The sequence below is a fragment of the Pleurodeles waltl genome, chromosome 2_1 (assembly GCF_031143425.1).
Source record: "Pleurodeles waltl isolate 20211129_DDA chromosome 2_1, aPleWal1.hap1.20221129, whole genome shotgun sequence".
Lineage (NCBI taxonomy): Eukaryota > Metazoa > Chordata > Amphibia > Caudata > Salamandridae > Pleurodeles > Pleurodeles waltl.
The window spans coordinates 110468205-110489075 of record NC_090438.1 but is presented as its reverse complement, the minus strand read 5'-3'; the positions used below and the strand labels follow the sequence as shown (position 1 = coordinate 110489075).

General features: G+C 46.2%; 1 protein-coding gene across 1 annotated transcript in view; it reads left to right on the top strand.

Annotated features, from left to right (window-relative positions):
* The window catches only part of ATRX (ATRX chromatin remodeler), a 1138900-nt gene that overhangs the window by 142024 nt on the left and 976005 nt on the right, over window positions 1-20871 (top strand). Inside the window, exon 9 of the mRNA XM_069211061.1 lies at window positions 14823-17629. Within this exon, the coding sequence (XP_069067162.1) occupies window positions 14823-17629 (2807 nt within the window). The remainder of the gene's footprint in view (window positions 1-14822; window positions 17630-20871) is intronic.

The window sequence follows — 20871 nt, the reverse complement described above, 5'->3', positions numbered from 1 at the left end:
GAACAGAGTTCTGGATTGACACCTCTCGGTATTCGTCTTGCTCATCTTCGAACAACTTCTCCATACATGTGGGTAAAGAAACTGTCATCTGCGCAATCGTCTGTATCACCTGTCCCAGCGACTGGGTTCTGTTCAACACCCCTTGCGGTCTTCAACCTTCATTTTCAGTCCTCTGGAATCTGGTAATCCTAATTCCAAGGACCCCCTCTCCAGTATTGTCCAGAGTGTAGACTGAAGTACCTCTGGACAGACCTCCATTAGGTTTATAACCTTTGTCTGTCGCCAAAGCTTGACGAGCCACCCTGCACAGCTGGTCTCACCTTCCATTCTAAAAAGACTCTAAGCTACCAGTGTGAATGTTTTGCTTACTGCTACATGGCGCAGCAACAAGGGGGACGATATCCCACAACCTCTTTGGGGGCCGCATTGTTGAGGAGGAAAACCTGCCATGCAGGCTTACACTACAGCCCTGAGCTGAGCTCACTGTTGCAGACTAATGAACCTCAGGTCATCAAAGTCCATCTGAAAAAGACATTGACCGTGAGTACCACCACCCTTCCAATCTCTGTCCCCACACTGCTCCGAGACAGAGCACTGCTCTCTAGGGAGGTTGGGCATTGAACCCAGAAGCCACACTTGCAGCGTGCGTCTTTTCTAAGTTTGCATGCTGTCCATTATTCCACCGTCTAGTGGTTGTGCCCAGAATTCTCCAACTTTTCGTTTTCTTTAGTTCTTACTTTGTTTATTTAGTTTTTTGTTGTTTTTGTTGGACATTGATGGATCTGCCCATTTGGTGCTTCTTATGATGTACCTCCTCCACCTGAAGCTCCCACCTTTGGTCACCATCTTCAGATTCTTTTTTCCGCCGTTGGGTCTAGAAGCCTGCTGAAGAATCTCCAATACAAGGAAAAAGTTTTCGAAGAAATTCAAAGTTCACTAGTGTTGTTTATCATCACCAACAGAGTTATTGGAAGAGTATTCTGAGCCGAAGGGGAACATTTTCAAGGGACTTTAAAGAATTCCTCTTCAGGGTTCTCCCTGAAGGGCCTGATGCAGAAGACACCATAACAGTTCTCAGAGAACTGCCACCACCAATTCTCACAAAAGGACAAGCACCTGGTTGTAATCTGCCTTCCTATCAACCACAGAAACGAGGACCAACGCTTTCTTGGTCACCACGTTGAAGAAACCGAGGGTGAGAAAGAGAAAGGCAAGCACATCACAGCACGGAGGGCCAACAGACAACACCATTCCTGAGGGACCTGGATCTCTCAAGCGAGGAAGAGAAGAATATCATGGAGGAAGCAGAGGGAGAGGCTTTGGAGGGCAAACTTAAGATTGTCTTCGTTGAAGGTTGGGCAACAAAAAAAGGAGACCAGCTAAGAATCATTGGCCTTGAAGAAAATGCCAGAGTCGTGAAAATCCAACTCAAGGGCTTCGAAGGGAGCCTCTGCGTCAAAGCTTTTGCCGACCGCAGACTGGCCTCGAGACAGAAGCCCCTTGGATCCCTCGAAGGAGACTCAGCAGGAGGACACAAGAAATCGAAGTCGTCGAAAGTCTGTCGAGGAAGATGGTTCAGTGTCAAAAGCAGACCGGCAGCGAGCAGATCACCGAAGCTTGACAGCGGCACATCTTCAAAGGACTCTTCGATGCCAAAGAGGAAGTCACCAAGTCTCGATGCAGAGGAAAAGGCGGTAGAAATGGAACTAAAGATGAGGTATCTCAAGGATGAAATGGCCACTGTCATCCAGAAAAAGAGGGACTTCAACAAAAGTCTGAAGGGGGTCAGCATACCTTAGAAGACTTTGATGCCTAAAGAGCAAATGGAGAAAGAGGTTGAGGAAATGTAACTTCCTCCCTACTCCTGAGCCCCAAGAGGAGGAAGAAGAGCTCTTAGAGGAAGAGGAGAAACAGATCACTAAGGCATGCCGAGGCTGAGTATGTTGAGCAGTGGCAGGACCTGGACACAGACTCCCTTGAAGAAAGTGTGGATGGTTAACCCTCGAAACCTTCGCCCCGGGCAACTTTAGCACGTACAATCAGATCATCAAAAATGCTGCAGACAAATATGGGGTACAACTCGAGAAAGGGAACCCTCAATCTTGCTTCCTTCTGGAAGCTCTGATACAAACGAGGAACCAATTTTTACCTTTGCTTTCTAGTGCCCTAGACCAGGGAAGAGAGGCGTTTAAAGAACCCGCCACTTGTCGAGCAGTGACTCAGAGAAAAAGTACAAATACTCTTCTAAGGATCCAACTTATATAAACTGCACAGTTCCTTATGCTGTACAACATAGCTACAAGGCATTATCAAAGTCAGTAGGTCCCAAAGGCGAGACCTATTGGCTTTACCAAAGCTTGGTGATACAGTGTGTCTTTCCACATTGTCTTGGGATGCTTTCTTTTTGAATCTGCGGTGCTGGCACATTTTCTTCAGCTCAGATAATGCACGATGTCCTTGAGCCTGCTTTTGTTTACAACAATCTGACTTGCTGCAAACCAGAAATTTTACACTATAAAATAGCCTTATGGGCTTGAAGTGAAACTAACAGCCGATCACTCACTGTGGTGTTAAATTCCTGTGACACTTGGCAGCAGGTTCGGCACGAAAATTAGGAAAAACAAGGAGGAGTGACCACTGCAGTTAGGACCACCTCTAAAGTATCCAGAGTGTAAGTGACCTCCTCCTTTGCTTTGGAGGATTAGGACCAATAGGAATAGGAATGTGCTCCCCTCTCCAAAGGAAGTGAGCACAATAAGGGTGTAGCCACCTTCAGGGACAGTAGCCATTGGCTACTGCCCTCTCACCCCCCTAAATCTACCCCTGAACCTTGCTCTTCAGATTTCTGATGACCTCAAGAAAGGACTGAGGAGCCGACCCCAGCAGTGAAGACTCGAGGCGACAATTGACTTGGCCTCAGCCCGACCGGCCTGTCTGCAGCTTCAAGAACTCCTGCCACAAAAAGGCGATGCATTCTGCAGGACCAGCAACCTCTACAAACCCCCATAGGACTGCCTGCCCAGCAGAGGACCAAGAACTCCAGATGACAGCGACCCTCTCCAGAAGAAACCCTCCAAAATGCCTTCAGAACCGCCCCGGATCTGTGGGCCCAGCCCACTCTGCACCCACCGACCATGGGCCGAGTCCAGGTGGTCCACCAGTCCAGAGTTAGGTCCCCAGGTGATTCTGACCTAGAGTCCACCCTAGGTTGACCCTCCTGGCCAACACGACGAGGCCTGCAGCCTGAATCCAGAAGACACCCCCCAACTGGATCTGACTAAGGTACCCCTTCACCCACAGCCCCCGGCCTTGGGGAATCCAGCCAACGATCTAGCAATGTCCAACAGACACCTCTCCTACTTGTCCAGCCTTTGGCTTTCCGGGACTGCCCCCCCTTTGACTCAGCCTGCCGCATCTTTGTTACCCCCAGGTCCCCCCCCCCCAATTGAAAAGCATTGGCCGCTTGATGCTGTGTTGACACCCTGCACTTTGCTGACTCTGTGTTGCTGAGGGTGTATGTTTGGTACTGACCTGTGGCCTTTCCCGGTGCTGACCTACATTCCCCCCCCCCCCCCCCCCCCCCAGCCTGTGTCCTGAAACCGTGGGTACTTAACTGCAATTTGTGCTCTACCAAGTGCCCTCATTCCTCATAGGATTCCATTGAAAACCCTCCTCCAACTTTGACCTCTGCAGTTGGCCGGCCCTCAGTTGCTGGTGGTGCGCTTTTGGGGTCAACTTGAACTTAGACCTGTCGACATCCTAACCCCTAAAGACTAGGATCATACGTCTAGTACATACCTGTTAACTGTACTAACACTTTCACTCCCCTAAGACTGCATTGGTTCCTATGAGAAATTGACAACTTTTAAAATTGAAACGTGTCACATGTAAGTTGTTTTATGTGCAAAGTACATTTGATACATACGCTTGATACATACTTACAACTGTACTTACCTGCGACAGAGACTTGTTGGTTCTAGTAATAAAGTAACAAAACATATTTTTGCTACATAAAAAGGTTGGCCTGGAGTTAGTCATTGAGTGTGCGCCTCATTTCTTGACTTGCTTTGGACTAATCTCTGATAAGCCTAACTGCTCGACAACACTACCTCAAAAGAGCATTAGTATTATCTACTTTAGCCTCTGGAGAACCCCTGGACTCTGTGCACACTATCTGATTTTGGCATAATATATACAGATCCAGCTTCCTTCAAACTGCACTTGTGCTTTGAAGCTTTAACAGAGTTATAACACTCACTTCTTTAATGTTCCCTAGAGTGGAATAACTGATACACTAGTTATTTTACTAGTAGAGCTTACGTTAACCACAAGTGGTTTGTTATTCTCATTAGCACTCTCATTATGTACACAACCCTTTGACTTATCCTAAACCTCATTTTACTCCTAAGATCTCCCCAGTCCCTTTCTACAGTCTCTTCCCTTATCCACCTCTCCTTTACTCATCCCAAACCTCATCTGTTTACTATGATCTCCAAATTAACACTTTCTGTATTCTTCACTTTTTATCCCTCCATAATTCTATTCATTCTAGCTGGCACTCACATGTCCACTGCTCAAAATAACTCCTATTTCTCTATACTAATATTATACTCCTAGTTCCCTATACTAATCCATTTTGGTTCCGGAGTAGTGTGCTAGTCACCGAAAAGCAATTTGACGCCTCGTCAGGGATAGAGTTTTATATAAATACAATTACAATAGACCGATCAGACATTCGCTTATGCTTTTCCCATGATCTCACTGATGCTCAAGGTGATTAACAAGTGCAACAAAAGCAAAATAACTTTAACCCTATTGACCCCCACTGGGCAAGACAAACTTGGGTTTTCTGATCCAGTACCGATGGCACAGAGGAGCATTCAAAGACTACCAAAACAGGATCTGCTGTCTGTGGAAAATGGAAAGGTACTTCACCCAGAAACGGAGGCTTTGAGCCATGCGGCCTGCCTTCTGGAAACTTAGAATTTGGCTACTTAAAGCTCCCAGAAAAAACAATGGCTCTTAGAGAGGCAAGAAAGTGCTACTTCTCAAAACATAAGTGTTGGATTTGACATGTGGAGGTAATGGTTTCCTACCCAACGCTTTTCTCTAAGATGTTTTTTCTGGTTCTCTCAAAGGGCCTATTGTCCCAGGGCCCTTTCCCACTCGAAGTACAGTGTAAAAGTGCTGGTGCCAGCCTTCCATCCACCTGGAAGTATCACTTGTCTGGGTGTGCCACTTACACCCTGGTGGGTTTCCTATGTATTTACGGGAGCTGGCATCACTTGCCAGAGTGCACATTTGTGCACAGGTACCCTAATATAGGATCTGAGCCTGCTAGAGCAGGCCAGTATTGGCGCACATGCACCGTTGCGGTGGCTTTACCGAGAGTGCGCCACATGTCCTGGGAGTGTCAAACCTTTGCATGTTCACACTACCTATGAGTGCTGATGTACCAATAAGGTAATATGGGGGAATTAGTCTTATTGAGTCTAGTTGCAATAGTGCATTACAGGGGAGCAGCCTCATGATGTTTAGTATTGTTGGATTCGGAATGACACAACCCTTCTGATGGTAAAGGAGGTTTTGTTATCGGTGCCTTAGAAATGCCACTTCTGTGGAGTGGGCATTTCCAGGTTCTGAAGTTGTTCTAGTGTCTTGTAAATTAGGCTTCATTCTGCAGGTCATTTGGGGGGAGGGGGTGTAGAGAACATCTGTGCGTTCCCCAGGCGACTGCTATAAAACATGGTGTAGGAAGTTGGCTCTGTATGTGCTATTTCAAAGTAAGGAATAGCATGCACAGAGTCCAAGGGTTCCCCTTAGAGGTAAAATAGTGGTAAAAAGAGATAATACTAATGCTCTATTTTGTGGTAGTGTGGTCGAGCAGTAGGCTTATCCAAGGAGTAGTGTTAAGCATTTGTTGTACATACACATAGACAATAAATGAGGTACACACACTCCGAGACAAATCCAGCCAATAGGTTTTGTTATAGAAAAATCTTTTCTTAGTTTATTTTAAGAACCACAGGTTCAAATTTAACATGTAATATCTTGTTTGAAAGGTATTGCAGGTAAGTACATTAGGAACTTTGAATCATTTCATTTGCATGTATACTTTTCAAGTTATTCACAAATAGCTATTTTAAAAGTGGACACAGTGCAATTTTCACAGTTCCTGGGGGAGGTAAGTTTTTGTTAGTTTTACCAGGTAAGTAAGACACTTACAGGGTTCAGTTCTTGGTCCAAGGTAGCCCACCGTTGGGGGTTCAGAGCAACCCCAAAGTTACCACACCAGCAGCTCAGGGCCGGTCAGGTGCAGAGTTCAAAGTGGTGCCCAAAACGCATAGGCTTCAATGGAGAGAAGGGGGTGCCCCGGTTCCAGTCTGCCAGCAGGTAAGTACCCGCGTCTTCGGAGGGCAGACCAGGGGGGTTTTGTAGGGCACCGGGGGGGACACAAGCCCACACAGAAATTTCACCCTCAGCGGCGCGGGGGCGGCCGGGTGCAGTGTTAGAACAAGCGTCGGGTTCGCAATGGAAGTCAATGAGAGATCAAGGGATCTCTTCAGCGCTGCAGGCAGGCAAGGGGGGGCTTCCTCGGGGAAACCTCCACTTGGGCAAGGGAGAGGGACTCCTGGGGGTCACTTCTGCAGTGAAAGTCCGGTCCTTCAGGTCCTGGGGGCTGCGGGTGCAGGGTCTTTTCCAGGCGTCGGGACTTAGGTTTCAGAGAGTCGCGGTCAGGGGAAGCCTCGGGATTCCCTCTGCAGGCGGCGCTGTGGGGGCTCAGGGGGGACAGGTTTTGGTACACAGTCGTAGAGTAGTCCGGGGGTCCTCCCTGAGGTGTTGGTTCTCCACCAGCCGAGTCGGGGTCGCCGGGTGCAGTGTTGCAAGTCTCACGCTTTTTGTGGGGAGATTGCAGGGTTCTTTAAAGCTGCTCCTTTGGATAAAGTTGCAGTCTTTTTGGAGCAGGTCCGCTGTCCTCTGGAGTTTCTTGTCGTCGTCGAAGCAGGGCAGTCCTCAGAGGATTCAGAGGTCGCTGGTCCCTTTGGAAGGCGTCGCTGGAGCAGAGTTCTTTGGAAGGCAGGAGACAGGCCGGTGAGTTTCTGGAGCCAAGGCAGTTGTTGTCTTCTGGTCTTCCTCTGCAGGGGTTTTTCAGCTAGGCAGTCCTTCTTCTTGTAGTTGCAGGAATCTAAATCTTTAGGTTCAGGGAAGCCCTTAAATACTAAATTTAAGGGCGTGTTTAGGTCTGGGGGGTTAGTAGCCAATGGCTACTAGCCCTGAGGGTGGGTACACCCTCTTTGTGCCTCCTCCCAAGGGGAGGGGGTCACATCCCTAATCCTATTGGGGGAATCCTCCATCTGCAAGATGGAGGATTTCTAAAAGTTAGTCACCTCAGCTCAGGACACCTTAGGGGCTGTCCTGACTGGCCAGTGACTCCTCCTTGTTATTCTCATTATTTTCTCCGGCCTTGCCGCCAAAAGTGGGGGCCGGGGCCGGAGGGGGCGGGCAACTCCACTAGCTGGAGTGTCCTGCTGTGCTGTGACAAAGGGGTGAGCCTTTGAGGCTCACCGCCAGGTGTTACAGCTCCTGCCTGGGGGAGGTGTTAGCATCTCCACCCAGTGCAGGCTTTGTTACTGGCCTCAGAGTGACAAAGGCACTCTCCCCATGGGGCCAGCAACATGTCTCTAGTGTGGCAGGCTGCTGGGACCAGTCAGCCTACACAGATAGTCGGTTAAGTTTCAGGGGGCACCTCTAAGGTGCCCTCTGTGGTGTATTTTACAATAAAATGTACACTGGCATCAGTGTGCATTTATTGTGCTGAGAAGTTTGATACCAAACTTCCCAGTTTTCAGTGTAGCCATTATGGTGCTGTGGAGTTCGTGTAAAACAGACTCCCAGACCATATACTCTTATGGCTACCCTGCACTTACAATGTCTAAGGTTTTGCTTAGACACTGTAGGGGTACAGTGCTCATGCACTGGTACCCTCACCTATGGTATAGTGCACCCTGCCTTGGGGCTGCAAGGCCTGCTAGAGGGGTGTCTTACCTATACTGCATAGGCAGTGAGAGGCTGGCATGGCACCCTGAGGGGAGTGCCATGTCGACTTACTCATTTTGTTCTCACTAGCACACACAGGCTTGTAAGCAGTGTGTCTGTGCTGAGTGAGGGGTCTCTAGGGTGGCACAATACATGCTGCAGCCCTTGGAGACCTTCCCTGGCATGAGGGCCCTTGGTACCAGAGGTACCAGTTACAAGGGACTTATCTGGATGCCAGGGTGTGCCAATTGTGGAATCAAAAGTACAGGTTAGGGAAAGAACACTGGTGCTGGGGCCTGGTTAGCAGGCCTCAGCACACTTTCAATTCAAAACATAGCATCAGCAAAGGCAAAAAGTCAGGGGGTAACCATGCCAAGGAGGCATTTCCTTACACATGGTCATCCAGAATGACAGATCGCTGCCATTTGGGGCTTGGATAGATTTGGATGGGTGGGGGTGGGGTGAAGATGTTTGTGAAACTTGGCCTCTCAGAGCCAGAGCATGACCCCTCTAAAAATAAAGATCTCCAGGGAACATCAAAGACCTCCTGAGAGGGACTTAGAACAATGACTGGTAATATCTGAAGAGCAGTCCCGTCTGGTGCGCCTTCATTGTATGCTGGACTACACCTGGCAGCAGCAGCGGCGTTAGCATGGCCTAAGAAGTGTCTGGAAACTGGAATTGCCTGGTGTGGAGCTTGTTGCACCTCAGGTGAGTAGCCCTTCATCGTGGGGGACAACTGCATGCTGAAACGTCTTTTTGGTGTGAACAAGACCACACCCAGTGGTGCCTGCTATTGTCAAGTGTTGCATCTGTGTGAGCCTCGGCTGCGTGGTCATTGTGTGTGGTGCCCTGTTCATTCATAACAACCCTCAGAAGTTGGGTTATAACATGAGTTGTGCTGCACTTGGCCTCATATGGCACAGCTGAACTTACCATGTTTCGCCGGGGAGTCTGGTGCGACTACAAATCATTGTGTACTAGACAGTGTGTCTCATTCCAGAGAAGTATGGAAACAAAGTTCTGAGGATGCCCGTATGGTCTAGTGTGACTCAAGTCATTGTGTGCTAGACATTGCGCATCCAAGAGGGGTGTGGGGATTTGGATCCTTTCTGGGAGAGTCCAGTTCAAATCAACATGCTCCAGACTGGTGCCTCTGTCCAAGGAGGTGCCATCTTGGGAATTGCTTTTGAATGAACGTATGGTCAGGGTGACTCAGATCATCGGATCCCTGATGTTGTGTCTCCTTTCTGTGGAGGTACGGCATTGACCACTTTTCATGTGGGATCGTAACAGTGTGGGGTGACTTGAGTCTTCGTGCCCCAGATGCTGCATCTCCTGGTACAGGAGGTGTGGGCCTAGTAACTTGTTTGCAAACTGGAAGTGTTGAGGGTGTCAACAAGCCCAGACGGCGCCTCTCCATTCTGAAGGTATTGTAATTGGTAACATTGAACTGTCTGGCTGGGCGCCACTATGTCTAACGGCGGCCCCAGTGACCCTCCACCTGTGTTTTGCAGACCTCTGTATGACCCTCCTGTGGGGACTCTGAACATCTACTCCTTAATTGTTTACCGGCTGTCTTTCCTGTCTCCCCCACCATGACCCTGGAACCCTGACTTAGCTGCGGGCAGCCCAGTAACCAGGGAAAACGTTGATGCAATCAGTGGTTCGTGGAGGGGCAGGATAGCTGAAGGTGGTTTGTGGGTGAAGGGCGGATTGGGACCCAGGGTGCTTGCAAACACAGTGGTATCCACTATGCTGATATCAGGGCACCACATTAGGGAGCCAGGAGCAAGTGTGTGTGTGTGTGTGTGTGTGTGTGTGTGTGTGTGTGTGTGCGCGCGCACACGCTGACTGAGACCTGTGGCACCATACGATGGTGCAGAGTGGATGTGTGGTGTAGGAAGTTGGCTCTGTATGCACTATTTCAAAGTAAGGAATAGTATGCACAGAGTCCAAGGGTGTTCCCCTTAGAGGTAAGATAGTGGCAAAAAGAGATAATTCTAATGCTCTATTTTGTGGTAGTGTGGTCGAGCAGTAGGCTTATCAGAGGAGTAGTGTTAAGCATTTGTTGTACATACACAGGCAATAAAAGAGGAACACACACTCCGAGACAATTCCAGGCCAATAGGTTTTTGTACAGAAAAATATATTTTCTTAGTTTATTTTAAGAACCACAGGTTCAAGATTTACAAGTAATACTTCAAATGAAAGGTATTTCATGTAGGAACTTTAGGAACTTTGAATTAGCAAAATAGCATATACAGTTTTCACATAAATGACATATAGCTATTTTAAAACTAGACACGGTGCAATTTTCAACAGTTCCTGGGGTAGGTAAGTGTTTGTTAGTTTTTGCAGGTAAGTAAACCACCTACAGGGTTCAAGTTTGGGTCCAAGGTAGCCCACCGTTGGGCGTTCAGAGCAACCCCAAAGTTACCACACCAGCAGCTCAGGGCCGGTCAGGTGCAGAGGTCAAAGTGGTGCCCAAAACGCATAGGCTTCAATGGACAAGGGGGTGCCCAGGTTCCAGTCTGCCAGCAGGTAAGTACCCGCGTCTTCGGAGGGCAGACCAGGGGTGTTTTGTAGGGTAACGGGGGGGACTCAAGTCAGCACAGAAAGTACACCATCAGCGGCACGGGGGCGGCCGGGTGCAGTGTGAAAACAAGCGTCGGGTTCACAATAGGATTCAATGGGAGACCAAGGGGTCTCTTCAGCGATGCAGGCAACGTGGGGGGGGGGGGGGCTCCTCGGGGTAGCCACCACCTGGGCAAGGGAGACGGCCACCTGGGGGGTCGCTCCTGCACTGGAGGTCAGATCCTTCAGGTCCTGGGGGCTGCGGGTGCAGAGTCTTTACCAGGCGTCGGGTCTTTGAAGCAGGCAGTCGCGTTCAGGGGGAGCCTCGGGATTCCCTCTGCAGGCGTCGCTGTTGGGGTTCGGGGGGGTCAACTCTGGCTACTCCCTGTGGTGTTTGTTCTCCACAAGTCGAGCCGGGGGGCGTCGGGTGCAGAGTGCAAAGTCTCACGCTTCCGGCGGGAAACGTGTGTTGTTTCAGAGTTGCTTCTTTGTTGCAAAGTTGCAGTCTTTGTGGAACAGAGCCGCTGTCCTCGGGAGTTCTTGGTCCTTCTACATGCAGGGTAGTCCTCTGAGGCTTCAGAGATTGCTGGACCCTGGGAACGCGTCGCTGGAGCAGTGTCTTTAGAAGTGGGGAGACAGGCCGGTAGAGCTGGGGCCAAAGCAGTTGGTGCAGTCTTCTCTGCAGGTTTTTCAGTTCAGCAGTCCTCTTCTTAGGTTGCAGGAATCTGAGTTCCTAGGTTCTGGGGAGCCCCTAAATACTGAATATAGGGGTGTGTTTAGGTCTGGGAGGGCAGTAGCCAATGGCTACTGTCCCTGAGGGAAGGGGGGCACATCCCTAATCCTATTGGGGGAATCCTCCATCTGCAAGATGGAGGATTTCTAAAAGTCAGAGTTACCTCAGCTCAGGACACCTTTAGGGGCTGTCCTGACTGGCCAGTGACTCCTCCTTGTTTTTCTCATTATCTCTCCTGGACTTGCCGCCAAAAGTGGGGGCTGTGTCCAGGGGGCGAGCATCTCCACTAGCTGGAGTGCCCTTTGGCATTGTAACACGAAGCCTGAGCCTTTGAGGCTCACTGCTAGGTGTTACAGTTCCTGCAGGGGGGAGGTGTGAAGCACCTCCTCCCAGAGCAGGCTTTTGTTTGTCCTCCGAGAGCACAAAGTCCCTCACCACATGGGGTCAGAAACTCGTCTCTCAGCAGCAGGCTGGCACAGACCAGTCAGTCCTGCACTGAACAATTGGGTAAAATACAGGGGGCATCTCTAAGATGCTCTCTGTGTGCATTTTTTAATAAATCCAACACTGGCGTCAGTGTGGGTTTATTATTCTGAGAGGTTTGATACTAAACTTCCCAGTATTCAGTGTAGCCATTATGGAGCTGTGGAGTTCGTTTTTGACAGACTCCCAGACCATATACTCTTATGGCTACCCTGCAATTACAATGTCTAAGGTTTTGCTTAGACACTGTAGGGGCATAGTGCTCATGCACCTATGCCCTCACCTGTGGTATAGTGCACCCTGCCTTAGGGCTGTAAGGCCTGTTAGAGGGGTGACTTACCTATGCCATAGGCAGTGTGAGGTTGGCATGGCACCCTGAGGGGAGTGCCATGTTGACTGTCGTTTTCTCCCCACCAGCACACACAAGCTGGCAAGCAGTGTCTGTGCTGAGTGAGGGGTCCCTAGGGTGGCATAAGACATGCTGCAGCCCTTAGACCTTCCCTGGCATCAGGGCCCTTGGTACCAGTGGTACCAGTTACAAGGGACTTAACTGGGTGCCAGGGTTGTGCCAATTGTGGAAACAATGGTACATTTTAGGTGAAAGAACACTGGTGCTGGGGCCTGGTTAGCAGGGTCCCAGCACACTTCTCAGTCAAGTCAGCATCAGTATCAGGCAAAAAGTGGGGGGTAACTGCAACAGGGAGCCATTTCCTTACACCACTTCGTCAATATACAGCATGTGAGTCCGGAAAAGATTTGTGCTGCAAAACGTATAGTTGCTTAACTGTAGGTGTAATGTTGCAGCTGACCCACCCACCTTCACCAGAAGATGGAAATGAAGAGGAAAAAAAATAATAATCTGAAGCTGGTGACCAAAGGTAGGAGCTTCCGGAGGAAGTGACGTCACAGGGAGACACTAAATGGAGCTGCCGTCAGTGCCCACCAACAAGAAAAAATCTAAAAGAGGACGACAATAAGATAGCGGAGAACTCTGGACTCAACCACTAGATGGCAAAATAATGCACACCATGTGAATCCAGAAAATTCTTCAAGCTGCAAAACTACTGCTACAGGTGGGAAACCTATATGTTTACAGCATGTATGACTGTAGATACACATGCTGTGCATACTACTCTCTGGGCTTTCCTGTCACATGTAAATTTTAGGTGACACCTGGAAAGACCCCCTGCTTTGGTCTTCCTAGTTGACCTGGCACCAAACTTAATAAAAGGAAAACTACCCCCAGAACCGATCTGTGTGCTCACAGATGAAGGGACTGCTCATTACCATGCCCATTTTTCTGGGAGGACATGCATCCTCTGCACAATGGAAGATTTTCCCCATCTTGGATTTTGAGAGTGAGAGGCTCTGTGAACTAGTAAAAGTGTGTAGGGGTTCCCTAGGAACATTTACCCCATTGGTTAGGGAATGCCCTGGACTCTTCCCCCACCCACAGGCTGGTGACCCTTACAGAGCTGGACCCTTGCACATCCTTCCTCATAACACTTTCTGGACCTACAGAAGAGAACTGGGCCCTCCTGTTATGACCTGTCGGGAGCTCTGAAGGACTGGATCTGCTCCAACGTGTAACCAAGTCCATTCCAAATTTCAGTTGGCTAACCTGTGTGGCTACAAGGACTCCTCCCTAAGAGCCTCTAGGTGCCTCCCACCATTCTCCCCCCACCCCCAATAGTCCTGACTCCCCAAGAGCCTCTAGGTACCCTGCTCGCCCATGGTACTTGGGCGGCCTTAAAAGTGTACTCCTGTGGATGTGTGGGCACCAAACAAAAGTTTAGATATGTTTTGAAAACCTTTTCTCCAGAATAGAGGTGACATTGTGCAAAAAGCATCCTACCAGAAGTTCCACGGTCCTCTTCAAAGCTCCAGCAACTCTGAAAACACAGGCAGTTTCTGTTGTGGGACTTTGATAGAGCCTTAGAATGACCAACATGCAGCAGGTATCCGACTGTAAGTTCCACAGCAGAGGTTACAATTTCAGATTTGTTTGACAGGAAGACAACTTTTTTTTTTTTTGTTGTATTATATTCCGGACCTTCACTGGGACTAATCCACTTGGTGGATCTGACCAGCGCTCCATTGTGGTTGGTCTCCATTGTGGTTAGTCTCAAATCGCTCCTAGACCCAGGTCTACCGCTTCAATAGAGGGATTGGCTCTTTGTTCTTTTTGATTCTCTTTTCTCTGAAGTCTTTTTAAAGTAATATCTCTGCTTCCCATTATTGGAATTCTTTACAATGTTGGCCTTATTTTACACATTAATAGTTCCTTTCTATTTTAAAATGGATAGTGACATTTTTTTTTTGTCACTGTGTGTATGCACTACTTAAATACTTTGCACATTGTTTTTGATTTAAGCCTTACCGGTTTATTTCACATTAACATCGATTGAGCACAGGTTTATTTAATTTGTATGACATCTAGCAGGTGGTAGCACTTTGCTCTGAGATGAACTTTTCCACCACAAATAATCCACTTTCCTACAGTTGTGCCTAGAATACTGAATACATCTAAACTTGCATGATCATTGTTGGTGCTGTGTTGAGTACACCTCATTTACATGGCATATGCACAGATTTCTTGCTTCACACATGCAAGACTGCACCTCCTTCATCTGCCATGTACACAGATCTGCATGTTCCATATATATACACACAATGTATTGAGTTCAGACTACTGGCATTTAAAGTTTTTAAATCATAACCCTCATCAGTCATCAAGGTTAGTTGCATACGCATCTTTACCTATGAGTAAAGTAGCATCCATGAACCTCATACTGTCATGAAACTGTGTTGTAAGTAGTTTAAAGTATACTTGAATTGAATGTTTACTGTGTAACGTGGCCAACTTGTCAGCTGAAATTTTGCTGCCAATGGTTCATTTTAGTCATCAAATGTTGTGGTTTAAACACTGGTTCCATTTACTTATATTGTTTGATCCTGAATATGGAGCTAATTCTTTTTTTGTGAATTACAGATGGTGTGCTGAAGGGGGGAACCTTATTTGCTGTGACTATTGCCATAATGCATTTTGCAAAAAATGTATCTTGCGCAACCTTGGCCGGAAGGAACTCTCTGCTATAATGGATGAAACTACGAAGTGGAAGTGTTACATTTGCTCTCCAGAGCCATTGGTGGACCTCATACGTTACTGTGACAGTGTGACTGAAAACTTGGAACAGTTTTTGCAACAAAATAAGAAAAAGATAAAGGTTGAACTTGATGGTAAAATGCCTGACCAAATGCATAAGCGTCCCGAAAAGTCCAATTCCAGTTGTAATGGACCGGACCGGTTAGATAATTCATGCACTAGTTCATTTACCTATTCGTATAAAGCACTAATGGTCCCAAAGGAACTGCTGAAAAAAGTGAAAAAACTAGTTGAAACTACAGCAAATTTAAATGCTAGTTTTGTTAGATTTATAAGTCAGAAAAATGATAATTCTAACCTAACCCCAAATGTTAAGATGAGACAATTAAAAGCTTTTAAATCTGTTCTCCATGACTTGAAAAAAGCCCACGTTGCCTTGGATGAAAGTCTTAACTGTGAGATCCATGATTTGGAGAGTAAAGCTAAAAATAAAAATGCCAAAGAAAATCATCTTGAAAACAATAAATATAAAAGAAAGGAAAAAACTGTTGGCAAGGTGGACCGAATGCTGGAAAAAAAATCAAATAAGGTGACAACCTTGATAGAGAATGTGGACGAAGGTGAGAAATCTGATATAGAAGAGGAACAAATTGAGAAGTCTGATGAAGTTATAAAACATATGATTATAGCAGATGAAAATTCTGATCAGATGTACATGGACACAGCAGAGGAGAAGTTGGTTAAAACGTCTGACCAGATTGGGGAAAAAACGGATAAGTACAACCTGGAGGGAAAGGGGGAGAAAACTATAGATGAGGACAAGGGGGAGAAGTCTGAGGACAGGAGGGCTATAAAGCTGGGCAGACAGAAAGCTGAGAAAAATGATGGAAGAGATAAGGGGGCAAGAAGGGTAGATTGGAGCCAAGAGGGAAAGCCTGGAAATAAAGACTTTGATAGTGGGGATGATAGGCGTGAGGATGAGCCCACTGGTGAACTTCATGGAGGAGGTGATACACCTGAGGATGGAGACAAAGAAGTTAAAGGTGACTTAGAGCAAGAATCTGAAGTTAGTGGCACGTTAGTTGAGGGTGAACAAATTGGTGACAAACCACTTGAAACAAACAGTAGCCTGCTTACGATTGAAAATTGTGAACTTGAGGCTAAAGATGGTGAGGCACTGAAGACCGAAGATGATGAAGTAGGAGATGTTGACCGTGAAGTATTTGAGTGCGGTATCAAAGCAGATAAAAGTAAAAACTATAAGAAGGAAAACCTAAGTGATGAGAATGATAAGCAGGAAAGCAAAAGACTTAATGAAAAAATAAGAAAAAAAGTATCCGATTCTAAAGAAAAACATGACAGAATTAAAACTGATGAAGAGATGAGCAAGACGACTAAAAATAATTGCAGCGATTCCAAAAAGTTCATAAATTCTAAGAATCAACATGGAGACAAAAAGTCTAATAAGGATAACCATTTTGAAAATAGTGATCCTGAGGCATTTGATAGCGACATTCTTTCGGTTCCGACTTCTGTCCCTGTTGACATTCTTGAAAACATGTGCTCTACAGCTGTGGCAAATGCAACCAGTGATGAGAAGAACAACGTCCTAACAAGTCCTGTTACGTCTTCTCCTTCAAAGCCCATTTTAACACCTATAAAAGATATTGATGAAAAGGCAAAAGGAGTAAGATCATTGCTGGTGAAAATAAATCCTCTTTCACTTTCTGGATCTCTTATAAAACACAAAAAAAATAGTGGAAAGGGAGAAATTGAAGAAGTTGAAAGTGATATGGCCACAAAAGAGGATAGTGCTCAAGATAAAGTTAATGATTGCATAACGGAAAAGAAGCCCATTTTATTGAAAGATGAATCTGATCTTAGAAGATCTCCACGTGTGAAGACAACTCCAAGAAGACGGCCCACTGATGGACATTCCTTAGCCAATTCTGGAGGAGAGAGCAGTGGAACAGACCCTAAAGTTAAGCAGAAATCAAAAAAGCTCCAGAAGCAAAAAGTAAATGCTGCTGAGCAGAGTTCTTCAGACAGTGACGGGACTTCTCTGCTCAAAAAGAGTCTGTCTGTAAAAGCTGGGAACAAAGCAAGAAAAAACAAAAGTTGTTCTGATTCTGATGAAGAAATGCCAGAAGTCCTGAAGCTGGCAGCACAAATGAGTCCTAGTTCATCAGACCTGGATAGCACAAATGAAACATTTAAGTCTGCAAATAGCTTTAAGGATCCAAAAAAGGCCTTGATAAGTGATAAAGGAAAGCGAAAAAGAAAAAGCTCAAGTTCTGATTCCGATAGTCCATGCAGGCAGACCAGGGTCACCAGAAATTCAGCATCTAAGAAACGAAAGAGCCGTCCAGAGTCTTCAAAATGTGATTATGAATCCGAAAAAGATTTGAGTAAATTGGAATCTAAAAACAAAAGGAAAAAGTCCAGGTCTGACGAAGACAGTGAAGAGACCCAAAAAAATCAAAAAAGGAGCCCAAAATTGCCTAATAGGAAAGGTGATGGAAAAGGCACAGTTTTGGCGATACAAGATATCTCTTCATCTTCTGACATCGAAGACGATGACCAGGATGCTGATCAAAATTCAGTGGGCGATCGAAGCAGTGATGAGCAGAAAATTATGCCAGTGACGGAAAATGTATTGATGTCTTCAGCTGCAGGATTTTGTCAGTCTTCAGGTGTGCTTATGAAAATTTAATTATAGAAAGTTATTTATTGTATGTAATATCTTTTCAATTTCTTTAAGCTGACCAAGCATTTTTCACTTAGTCATTTAAAAAAATCTCACCCAACTCCAATAAGTGCCCTGTTTTTTTGTCCCTATTGTCTAGGCTGTTGCCATTGTTTGTTCCTCACGTTTACTCTATAGGAAACTAAAACAAATTGCCCAAGTACTGTTCAAAGAGATATTTGGATATAATAGAGTAATCAGCTGAAAATGGAATACTGTAACACCTTGCTCGAGTCATGCAATTTATTTCTTGCCAAAATACAGTATACTTCATGGTTGGTTCACTCCCCCACTCACAGGTTCATTGACCTGTTATTTGACTCACTAAACGCTATGGCAGCACCCAATAGATGAGTAATGAAGCTACCTATTTCCAGCAAGTATGATCTACGTACACATTATACATGTGCTCCAAACTCTTCTGTCATCTAGTATTGGGTTTTATAATAGTGCCTCAAATGATTTATGCTCAGTATTGACACATACTCGTACTACCTAGATTTAATTTTTTACTACCTTCAACATTAGGGTGTCTACCAGTGCTCTGATGTCAGTTATTTGAAACCGAAGACCAGAAACCACAAAAGCAGTTGACAAACGTTTTCCCCACCTCTCTGCATCTTTCTAAATTAAGCCTGGTCATGCAGAATGTACAGTTTATTTTTATGGATGCTTGAACTGCAAATTCCTCAATTTGTTAATCTCCCAAGGCATCACTCTCCTGGAAAGATTTGCAGTACCTCATGGTGGTGCCATTGTCCCCCGTAATTACTTTACCAATGTAGACGAAGACTCAACTTTGAGATGTGGTTTCCATATATATGAGTAGAGTCTGGACGAGCGGTGTCTGGAAAGTTTGTGAAAGGAGATGCAGCTTGAGGTATACTGGACCAGTGTTATGTAGTGCCTTGAAAGTGTGGTTGGGGAGTTGGATTGCGCTAATTTATGAAGGGGGAGCCAGTGGAGCTCCTTTACGTGTGGTGTAATGCCAGTGCGATTTGGAAGGGTAAGAGTGATTCTGGCCTCTTAAGTTCTGATTGGTTTGCAGTCTTCTGGTGGGGTTTTGTATGTTAGTGTAGAAGGTGTTCCCATAGCCTATCTTGCGTGTGACTAGGACGTGCGTGATAGTTTTCTGGTTGCTGATTGGGAGCCATTTGAAAATCCTCTACTGCATCTTCGGGGTATGGAAGTATTAGACGGTGATGGCATTGACTTGGGTGGTCATGTTGAGTTCTCTGTTGATAATGATCCCAAGGTTCTTGGCATGGGTGGTGGGAGTGAGTGACACTACTAACTCTGACTACCAGATGGAGCCACTTGGCGATGTGCTGTTCCCGAAGATTACAATTTTGGTCTTGTCGGTGTACTGCTTTAGACAGCTAGTCTTCATCCAGTGAGTGATTTCAGTAATGCAGGCATCGAATTTGAGCTGGGTGTGGTCTCTTGTCTGTAAGGGAGCAAATTAGTTGTATATAATTGGCATAGGAGAAAGCGTTGCTATCGTGATGGCAGATGATTCTGGTTAGAGGGATCGAACGTTCTGCCTTGGGGAAAGATCCTTGTGGAACTCTGTTGATGAGTTCACAGGGTGGCCACGATGTACGGCTGACCGACTTGGGTCCTTTCAGTCAGGAAGGAGCATATCCATTGGATTGCTTGTCCTTTGATTCAATTGTCATGTAGGTGTTGGATGAGGGTGGGGTGGAAGATTGTCAGAATCTGTGGAGAGGTCCAAAGGATGTGGGTTTCTGTGTATCCTCTGGCCTGAATCATTCCGTGATGTGGCTGGGTCTGAAACAAAACTGGGTGGTATCAAGTAGTTGGAGGTTGTTGAGGTATTTAAAGATGGGTTTCTTAACATGTTGTGTGTGTGCCAAAAATATGTTGGTTTTGGACCCATATGTGGTCTGACTGCGGTGACCAATTGTGGGAGATAAGTAATTCCTGTTGCACCCTCAAGTGATTATGGAGTGGCAAGCTTTGCTCTTAATAGCTGAGCACAATAAATTGTCGATGTTGGTCATGATCGAGATCACACAGCTAGTCATAGTTGAGTAAATTAAAGGTTGACAGCCAAGTTTGACATCCAGGCACTCCTCAAGGGATAGATTGCGATTACTCCATTAAAATAAAACCCGAATTGTGGCTTTGTCGTCTTTGGATGTGACTCCAATCCTGGAGCCAGTCCACTCAGTTTCCTAAGCCATCTTTGAACCCTCAGCAAGTTGCAGCTTTAAAGGAAGCCATGCTGCAGATTTTCAAATTCATAGCTGCACCCTTTGGCACACTTTCTGGCCTCACATGCCCATCTGGCAACATTCAGACGTCTACTGGGAGGCTTTTCCCCATCAATGACTGACCGTACAAAGTCCAACCAATCCTGTGCCTCTCCTTCTCTGTTGCATGCCTTGTCAATTTATCTGTTATTTTCACTGGGACTGCAGCAGTTCTAGTTCCAGATTTGTTTTTGACTTTTGCCTTAGATTGTTACCTTAACTAACCTAAGTGCAGCAATATGTTGAAGATAGCTCCCCTCTTTCCTCTGCCTTAGCAGCAGTACTTCAGGAGGATAGAAGCCATTTTTTATTTTGATTCTGTTGGCATTCAGGGCCTGCACCTAGTCCATGAGATGATTATGCTGAGAAGGTAGATAATTTATATATTCCCTTCAAGCCCCTGTATTCAACTGATGCTAGCTTGTAGCTTGATTTGCAGAATGCCAGTGACTTAAGTACTGCCTCTGAATCTGCCCTGGATTTATTTTAGGGACCCCCAATGGAAGAAAGCACATCATTTTTGGTGATCTGGCTTGCAGTGAATGTTTTTGGAATGCCATTACCACTAAAGAGACTTGGGACTAATCTCCTGATTGATACTTTTCAACATGTCCGTTTCACATTCATAGTCTGTATTTTAAAGGGCTTTGATCAAACCAGTCATGGCAGCTTTGACAGAACCTTTTTCTGCTCCAGCATTAAACCATCTTGTAGCTAATAGTCCACTGCTAGGAGCCTATTGTTGCAGGCATCCACTTTGAAGACAGTCTTAACTCTAATCGTTCCACTCCTCTTGATAGGGAAATAACGATTGATGCAATGGGCAAACAGTTTTTTTTCCTTCAGGCAGGCTTATACTGTGCTCCATTAATGCTGTCTATCTTTTGATAGTCTACAGCCACACCTTCTGGGA